The sequence below is a fragment of the Salvia miltiorrhiza genome, chromosome 7 (genome assembly GCF_028751815.1).
Source record: "Salvia miltiorrhiza cultivar Shanhuang (shh) chromosome 7, IMPLAD_Smil_shh, whole genome shotgun sequence".
In the NCBI taxonomy this organism is placed as follows: Eukaryota; Viridiplantae; Streptophyta; class Magnoliopsida; order Lamiales; family Lamiaceae; genus Salvia; species Salvia miltiorrhiza.
Window position 1 is genome coordinate 4874490 of NC_080393.1, and position 9662 is coordinate 4884151.

The 9662-nt window shown below is 45.8% G+C and overlaps 1 protein-coding gene across 1 annotated transcript; it reads right to left on the minus strand.

The window, feature by feature from the left end:
* Window positions 1-7323: 7323 nt before the first annotated feature.
* On the minus strand, window positions 7324-9298 carry LOC130991834 (ammonium transporter 1 member 1). Its single transcript, XM_057916244.1, has one exon. The coding sequence runs from the start codon at window positions 9050-9052 to the stop codon at window positions 7562-7564; it is 1491 nt and encodes a 496-aa protein (XP_057772227.1). The 5' UTR covers window positions 9053-9298; the 3' UTR covers window positions 7324-7561.
* Window positions 9299-9662: the final 364 nt, after the last annotated feature.

Sequence of the window (9662 nt, forward strand, 5' to 3'; positions counted from 1 at the left end):
TTTCCAAAATAGCTTTGACCTTGTCGGCGTTGACCTCAATCCCTGCTGGTGTGACTTTATACCCCAAGAATTTCCCTGTTGTGACCCCAAAAGTGCACTTGGCTGGGTTCAACATGAGTCTGTGATCTCTGACTACTGTGAAGATTTCTTCCAGATCCGCCACATGGTCCTCTGCCCTGTTACTCCGTACGAGCATATCGTCTACGTATACTGAGATATTCTTAGCAAGCTGTTCTTTGAAAATTTTCTCCATCATCCGCTGATATGTGGCTCCTGCATTCTTCAGACCGAACGGCATACTCTTCCACCCATATACGCCACAACAGACGGCAAAGGCCGTTTTGGCGATGTCTTCCTTGTTCATCTTTACCTGATGATACCCTTGGTACGCATCCATCATGGATAATAAGGCACATCCTGAAGTGGAGTCCACCAATTGGTCAATCCTCGGCAGAGGATAGTGGTCCTTCGGACAAGCGGCGTTTAAATCTCGGAAGTCCACACACATCCTCCAGGTGTTTGTCTTCTTGGGTACCATCACTGCGTTTGAGATCCACTCCGGGTATTGCACTTCCACAATATGCCCAGCTTTCAATAGTTCATAGACCTGCTCTCTGATGGCAGTGTCCTTTTCAGCCCCAAAATTCCTTGTCCGTTGCTTTACCGGCTTGACCTTAGGGTCCACGTTGAGGCAATGCTCCGCCAACCCTCTATCGATTCCCTTCAAATCTGCGGTGCTGAAAGCGAACACATCCGCATTTCGCCGGAGACAACCAATGAGCTCTTCTCTGACTTGATCACTCATGGCTGATCCAATCTTAGTCTGGAAACCCTCTTTCCCTGGAAATAACTCTATCATATTGCAAACATCGCTAGTGGACACCAGCGCGGTTTTCTCTGTGGAGTCTCTGTCTTTTAATAAATCCGCCAACTCTTGGCGCTCCTCTGCTGGGGCATGCACCTCGCCCACTTTCCCCCTCTTCCGGGCGTTCGCCCCCTCTGTCCATCTTTCCCTTTTCTGCCCTGCTGACTGTGTGAGCATTTGCACGTGGCATGCTTTTGATGTCGTCTGATCGCCACAAACTTCTCCCACTCTTCCACCCTCGATTGGAAACTTCATTTTTAGGTGAAACAAAGAGATAACCGCCTTGAATGCCGTCAAGGCGGGCCGGCCGAGTATGACATTGTACGAGGGTTTAGGCATATCCACCACTAAGAAACGTACCATCCTTGTTTTGTTGCCCGCCACTGTACTGCCAAGAATCAACGGCAGCTCTACATACCCCAGGGGCATGACCATCTCTCCTCCAAACCCAAACAGAGGAGCATTTGTCGGCTCAACATGAGCGTTAATTCCCATATTTTGGAGACATTCCTTGTACAAGATGTTTACAGCGCTGCCCGAATCCACGAAAATACGGTGAATAATGCAGCCGGCGATGTCCGCCGTGATGACCAGCGCATCATCATGCGGATACATTAATGTGCGTATATCCTCTGCTCCAAAAGTGATTGCCGGCTCCTCTGCCGCGCTGGTGACTTCCATGACCCTTTTAGGATAATACCCTGTTTTGACTGCTCTGACGACTTGCTTTTTAGCCCTATTTGATGTGGGCATCCCGTTTTCCCCACAAATCATGTGAACTTCCCTTCTATACGGGGGGGAGGAAGATTTTGTCTATCTGCCCCTTCTCTGCGATTATCCTGGTTATCATCGAGCCTGCGATCTCTGTTGTTGTTCCCCTGCTCTCGTCGCTGATCCCGGTTATTTCTTTGATCCCTCTGATCTCGCTGATCTCTCTGATCCCGCTGATCCCTCTGATCAGTCCTCCTCTGACCTTCATTTCCCCTGTCAATGAAGTGGTCGAGACATCCCTGGCGCACCAAGAACTCCAATTGGTGCTTAAGGTGTCCACAATATTTCGTATAATGCCCGAAGGAATTGTGATATTCACACAACTTATTGTTAGGCCCTTCCTGCGGCGGCCCAGTCCGGTAGGTCCCCGGTGCCCTAAAGAACGGCTGATCCTTTATCAGATGAAAAATTTCTTCTTGTGGTTTAATCAAGGGCGTGTATTCGGTAAACCGCGTAACCTCATTCACAGTACGCTGTTGTTGGGGCGGCATTCCTCCCTGGGGTGGGAGTACTCTCGGAGGCAACCCTCTGAATGGGGCCCTATCTTGATGTCTTTGTCTTTCGGGTGCTTCCTCAGCTTTCTTGACCCTGTGTTTCTCATTTTCCACCTTCCTCGCCATTTTAGCATCCTCCAATTGTAGATAACCCGGCAGCCTTGCCATGATGTCATCAAAATCCCTTGCTGGTCGAATTTGTAATTCGTCAAAAAAGATCCCTGGCCTGAGTCCTCTGACATAGGCGCAGTTTTTAATTTGCGATTCTGCCTCTGGCACCTCCAGAGCGGCAAGGTTAAACCTTGCTGTGTACTCCCGAAGCGTTTCTCCCTGCTCCTGCTTAATATCCATCAGCGAAAGGGCTGACTTCCCTACCCTCCGTGAACTCGCGAACTGACGCAAAAAACGAGTCTGTAATTCTTCGAAAGAGTGAATGGAATTTGGGGGCAACGTCCCAAACCATAACTGAGCTGGTCCAGTAAGGGTAGTGGAGAAGATCCGGCACTTGATGCCCTCCGTGTACATGTGCAACGTAACCAACCCTTCAAACCGATTGAGGTGTACCTCCGGATCGGTAGTGCCATCATAATCCAGTGAGATGGGCTTGTAGCTTCTAGGTAAGGCATCTGCCAAAATATCGTCCGAGAAAGGACTGCGGTTGTTGATCGGGTGGAACCTCGATGTCTTAGCTCTCTTGTCCCCCTTATGCCTCCCCTGTTCCCTCCTGTCCCTGGGTACTTCATGAGCGTGGCGCTTGTGGACTCTATATTCATGTCTGCCAGAGGAATACTCCGGCTCTCTTTCCTCTGACCTCTCTGTGTAGCGCGATTTTTCCGATCGATGGGACTTCTCCACCCGGTGCGATTTTCCTGACCTTTGTTCCCTGTCCTCCCTTCGGGATTTCTCCCTCAGTGATTCCTCCAGATCCTGGAGTTGATGTTTCAGCTGAGACACTTGGTTTTTTAGCCGAGCTTTCTCCCTCGGTCTCTCTTCCTCGAACACCAAGGAGACGGATTGACTATCAGACTCGTCAACCCTCTCCTTTCTCACAACACTGTTGAGTCTGACCCGACTCCCCTCTGGTCTTCTTTCCACTTCCCTGTCAGCCGGGTCCCCTTGCACTTCCAGAGGCATCGCAGCTTGTTTGTTGATTGCTAAAGTGTTTACCTCCTGAGCAGCGGGAGGTGGGGCCTCAGTGCCCTGCAAAGTAGCCGTTCCCACCAGTGGAGCTACAGTGGGAACAGTGGACAACATGGGAGTTCCTAGTGCCTGACGCACAGCGGAGTAGTGAAGCAGCGCCATCATCTGTTCCATCGATCCAAACGTGAGTTGTCCCGCTCCAGACGCGGGAGTTAAGCATGGCATGTCAGATCCTGGAGTCACCAGAGCAGATCTCTGGAGGCTTGCATTCAACCCTGTCAACGGAGTGGCGGGGATAGCCTGAAACCCTGGTGGGGCAGTGAAGGTAGCATTGCCCTGTAGGCCCGGGAACAATGAAGGTGGCATCTCAGTGGTGAGAGCAGCGGAGTCGAACTCCCTTTCTAGGTTGCGGTGTGCATCTGATGATCCCATGGTACCTACACATAAACAAAGTGAGAAACCATTCTAACGACGAAAGAGGGAACCCCTTATTACCGATTGGAGTCCCAATGTAAGAAATCCAATAAGAAATCCCGGCTTCCGGTGCAGAGACCGTTAAAAAATTCCCTTCCAAGTAATTCTACACTCGGGGAAATAAACCCAGAGTACAGATTGAGAAAACAGAGCCCTCAATAAAACTTCAACAGACGCAAGATACCCAGAGATAAATACAAGCAGAGCTACCACCAGAAGATATGTTAGCACGATTGCATTAAACATGATAAGAAAAGGAATTATGTAAGAGATGAAGCTAATAATTCGAAGATTAGTCAAGGAAAACATGGGGAATCATGAATAATCGTTTCCCAAAAGTGAAGATCACTCACAAAACAACAATACGGATCTCACCATAACTAAGACAAAGTGTTTAATCATCATATTATTGAGGTAAAACTCTTGTATCAACGACAATAAATACTCTCGACATCGACGATTAACCACAAAAACCCACAGATCCGCAACGAAGAACTCCAATACATCAGGATCAGAGCATAACTTCCCAATTCAATCACCGAAATCGAAGATTAACCACGAAAATCACGGAAAACACCCATAAGCCCCCTCCCTTAAACGGAAAACGTCTATAAACCCTCAGCACAGAGCCAACATAACAAAAACAGGGCATTAACTCCGATCCAACGATATAGAACGAAGATTTGTCATCCAGGCAAAGGAAGTAACGGTAATTATCAAGCCTCAAACGAAGAAGACCCACAGATTTAACCACACGAGCCCAAGCACAACGAAGACTAACCATAGAAACCATGGAAACATTGATAAACATCATTCTTAAATGAAAAATACCAGTAAATTAACAGTATCAGCCTCATCATAACGAAAACAAAACACTATTCCCCGATCCACCGATAAAACACGAGGATTAACCATAAAAACATGGAAAATACTGATAAGCACCATCCACGAACAAAAAACACTCACATATCAACCACGCAAGCCCAATCATAACCAAAATGGAGTGCTAACTAACATCCTATCGCTGCAAACCCACAAATCCCCAACACAGAGCCAATCATTAAGCAAAAACAGAGCCAAAATTCCATAATTCACCGATAAAACCGTTAGATCTACGAATAATCTCTCCATTCTCCAAAGGAAACTCACGTTTGCCCATAATTATCCCGATCCACAGTGAAGAAACGTAAATTTTCCCTAATTCATAATTTATAACCGTCGCCACCTTTTCCCCATGCACAAAAACACAATTGAACGTAGATCCCCCGAACTTGTAAGTAAATTTGCACGAAAACATAAAAACTGATCTACAATAACTTGAAACATCCGAATGATGGCGTAATTGGGACCTACGCATGCAAATCCGGCGACGATTCCGGATCTGCATACGCAGGGGGTGGAATTCTCACGCCTTAGCCCATTGTTTTCCACAGACGGCGCCAGTTGGTGTTTAATGAAACCAACACCTAAAACTATGGAGAAAAACCATGAACTATACCTAGTGTAATGACTGGAAGAAGACGGAGTAAAGAACAATCGGAAATCTTGCACGAAAGGAGAAAATATCAGTCGTATTCGAAAATATGAGATAGCGTAAAATAATACACGAGCTCGGGCCCTATTTATAGATTTACGAGCGGAGGGGTAAAATAGTAAAAACATCTTCGGCGCATGTGCCTTGCGTGATGGAAGGGTACAATGGTAATTCCGATAATACGCGGGAGACCTTCCCGCACGTTTATTGGCTCCTCTGATGGAAATGTCTTCTCTGGCGAAGGTGCCTTCTCTGGTGATGTTGACATCTCTGACATGAAGGATTCCTCTGGCAAACACGTCGTCTCTGGTAAAGGCGTCTCCTCTGGCGATGGTGACTTTTCCGGCGTGGATGACTCATCTGGAGAAGAGGGCTCTTCTGTCAAGAATGACTTCTCTGGTGTGGATGACTCCTCTGGCTAGAGTTATTCCTCTGATGGATGAAATCCTTCTGGTAACGATGGTTCTTCTGACCCATACGGCTCCTCTGATGAGAGTGATTCCTCTGATTTGTACTCTCTCCCTACTCTGCATATATTGCTCCTCACCAGGGACCAAAAACCCGCAAAATTACAATTAAAAAAAAATCGCGGGACTGTGAGGGTACCCTCATACCCGCAGCGGGTATCCGCTGCGGGTATTCGGGTACCCACATAGGGGAAGAGGGTCGGGTGAGGGTGCCGTTTTCGGCAGTTTTCGTCCCGCGGGTACCCGTATTTTGCGGGTAGGGTACCCGCGGGTACCCAATTTTCCACCCCTAATTATAATTAAAAGTTTATGATTTTTATAATTAATTTTTTTTTTGATTGGATGATTTTTATAATTGATAGAAAATAAATAAATAAAATACATACGCTAACATGCAACGTAGTATATTTTTTTTAGGTAAAAGACAAACTTTTATTCAAGCAACAAAAACGAGCAAATTGAGCAAGACTATGAATAGCTCTATTCATCATTCTATACATATGACACACATTCACCGGAAATTTATCTCTAGTTGAAGACAAAATTTCGCGGATGTCACTTGGGAGAAACTTCTCTTCATCTTCTTCTCGCGCTGTAACTCTTGCTACGTACCTGGAGTCTGTAAAAATCTCAATACGTATGAGGTAATGTTCCATACTAGTAATGATACCATACACGACCGTGATAATTTCTCCCATTGCGTTGCTTGACTTCGGCATTGTCTTCTTCGCAACAACAATCTTAACTTGTCTTTCATAATCTCTGATAATCACTCATGTCCCAAAAGTATGACAGTTCAGGTCAAAAAGAGCATCAACATCCATACGGTAGCATCGTTGCATTGGACGCTCTCAGATCTTATGTTTAATGTTAGTTAATCACTACACTTTGTAATATACAATAAAATTTGCTTGAACTTTTTTCAAATTAAAAAAGAAATGACTTAGTATTTCAAATTGTAAATCTAACAGTGCTTAAAAACTACATTACAATACCAATGGCTACAGGTGAAATTCCTTGATTTAGTTGACTAATAATACACACATCAATACTTTGATTCATTTGACAACTAATATATATACATAACTAATAAATATAGATAAAATATAAAATACAACATCAAACGAGAATCTAATTAATTCAACTGCACGGTTACTTAGTTGGAAACCAATACATAAATTGGCTTGAGATACGTCGATAATTTAATGATTAAATCAATAAATATTATGCTTCTTAATTATACACGACAGTCGACATGTGACTGCACAGACGTGGTCAATAAAAGAATAAGGCTCAACTCCTCAACCCATACCTAATAATTAATGTAGTCATACAAAACTAAAATGATATCCTTTTCACAAAAAGAAAAGAAAAAGGAAAGTGAACAAAAAGTCGAAATTTTGATGTCACATCTCCCTAGTAAGACACCACCATTTAATTCATAGTGCTCCCATTATAATAGACCGTTCCACATTATGACTAAAGACTTGTACTATGGTTTAGAATAGTCAAAAACATAATAAAATTAATTAACTTCAACAAAATTATGTTCACATTATATTTACAAACACTCAAATATCAAACTCAATCCAAATATTTACCATTCCACATTTCTTTCAAATTCTTTACACACTACCAAATATTTTTTATGCTTACACAAATAGCACATATAACAGAAATATGCATATCATTGAAGTAATTAATACACTAAAATAGGAGGATTTGCATTTTGTCCAATACTACACACTCTCGAATTTCCCTCATCTAAAAAAATTAAAAATAAAATAGAGATTAAACCCTTCACACAATTTTTTTTCTAAATTTGGTTGGAGTTAGGACTTGGCTCTACTCTCCTCATTTGAATCCCTTGCTTATGCGAGTCATCTTCGTACACGTAAGCAAAGCCACCATGCCGGGTCAGATCCATACCCGCTAGCTCATCCTCCTTGGAGATCCGGAGCAGCTTAAGCCGATGCAAAATGTAGAACAAAGGGCCCATGGTGACGCTGACCCACCCGGCCACAACCAGGATCTGGATCAAATGCGCCGCCAGCAGCCGCCCGCCGCCGCCCATGAACAGCCCGTACGGCCGCCCCGGCTTGCCCGAGTACACCTCGTTCACGTACTTCTCCGTCGCGAACAGCGCCGTGAAGATCACCCCCCACGCGCCGCAGCCGCCGTGCAGCTGAGCCGCCTCGAGCGGATCGTCGAATTTGAGCCGCTCCGCCAGCATATTGCAACCGATCAGCACCAGCGCCGCCACGAATCCGCACACCACCGCCGCCCACGGCTCCACCACCGAGCAGCCTGCCGTGATCGCCGCGAATCCGCCTAAAAGCCCGTTGCAGACGTCCGTCACGTTCCAGTGGCCGGAGAGGATCCGTTTTCCGAATAGAGTCGTCAGAGCCGCCGTGCAGCCGGCTAGAGTGGTGGTAACCGCCGTTCTCCCCACGGCGGACCACTGGCCGTAGTAGCTTTTAGTAGCGTAGGGGATTAGGATTTTGTTGAATGAACCGGGATTGAACCCGTACCACCCAAACCATAAAAGGAAGGTTCCTAAAACTACTAGAGAAGCGCTGTGGCCGCGGAGGGCCACGGCCCGGCCGGAATGGTCGAACCGGCCGATTCTCGGGCCTTCTATTAAAGCTCCCCATAGACCGGCAATACCGCCTACCATATGAACCACGCCCGACCCGGCGAAGTCGATGACTCCGGTTCCGAATAATAAGTTACCCGTGTTGGTCGGGCTGGCCCAACCGTCTCCGGACCAGAACCAGTGTGAGACGACCGGGTAAACGAACCCGGTCAGGAAGGAGGAGTAGATTAGATAGGCCACGAATTGGGTGCGTTCGGCGATGGAGCCGGAGGTGATGCCGGCGGCGGCGATGGCGAAGGCCCACTGGTAGAGGAAGTTGCTGTAGTCGAAGGCGTCGGTGGGGACGTCTTTGAGGCCGAAGAAGTGGCGGCCGATGAAGCCGTTGGATGGGGCGCCGAAGGCAAAGGCGAAGCCGAAGAGGTAGTAGAAGAGGCCACCGGCGGCGGCGTCGAGGACGTTGGTGAGCATGATGTTCATGGTGTTCTTGGCGCGGACGGAGCCGGCGCAGAGCATGGCGAAGCCGAGCTGCATGGAGAAGACGAGGTAGGCGGAGAAGAGGAGGTACGTAGTGTCGATGGCGAAGCCGGTGTTCGCGAAGTTGTCGGAGACGGTGTCGAACTGGCCGCAGATGTATTGCGCGGCGGCGACGGCGTTCGTGGCGTTGGGGCCGAAGAGCGGCGCCAGCTGCTCAGAGCAGCTGAGGGAACTCATGGCTTTTTCTTTAAGATAGAGAGAGAGAGAGAGAGGGGGAGAGAGGGAGAGGGATTGTTAATTACTATATATGTGTGTGCGCAGAATTTTGGGAGTACGGATTTATATAGATAAGGGAAGGAGGCGTCAATTTTGACTTTTCTTTGTTGATTTGTGTTTGATTAGAGTGCGAATTGGGGCAAATTTGTTATTTCGGCTGGTGTTTAATTTTGATTAATGGAAGTATGGAACAAGACTTTTGTTTTTTTTTTAGGAGATGGAACAAGACTTTTCATTTGCTTTTTATTGGGAATAATTCAAATGAGTTTATATTGTATGAAATAATATTTTATTTATTATTTTTGATGGAACGGGACTTTAAAAATATTAAATGAATATGTTATAAATAAATAAAAAAAAAATTATAGTGAGAAAACAGGCGGCGGTTTGTGGTGGGCCAACATATAAAATTGAAAAGTAAATATTTTTATGATACGTATCGAAATAGCAAAAGATCAATATTTTAAGGGATTATGAGAATAGAAAGTATGAACTATTTTTAATTCAAAAATTATTGTAAATTCAATTTTTGAATGAATTTATGACATATAGTTCGAATCTCATATAAGGG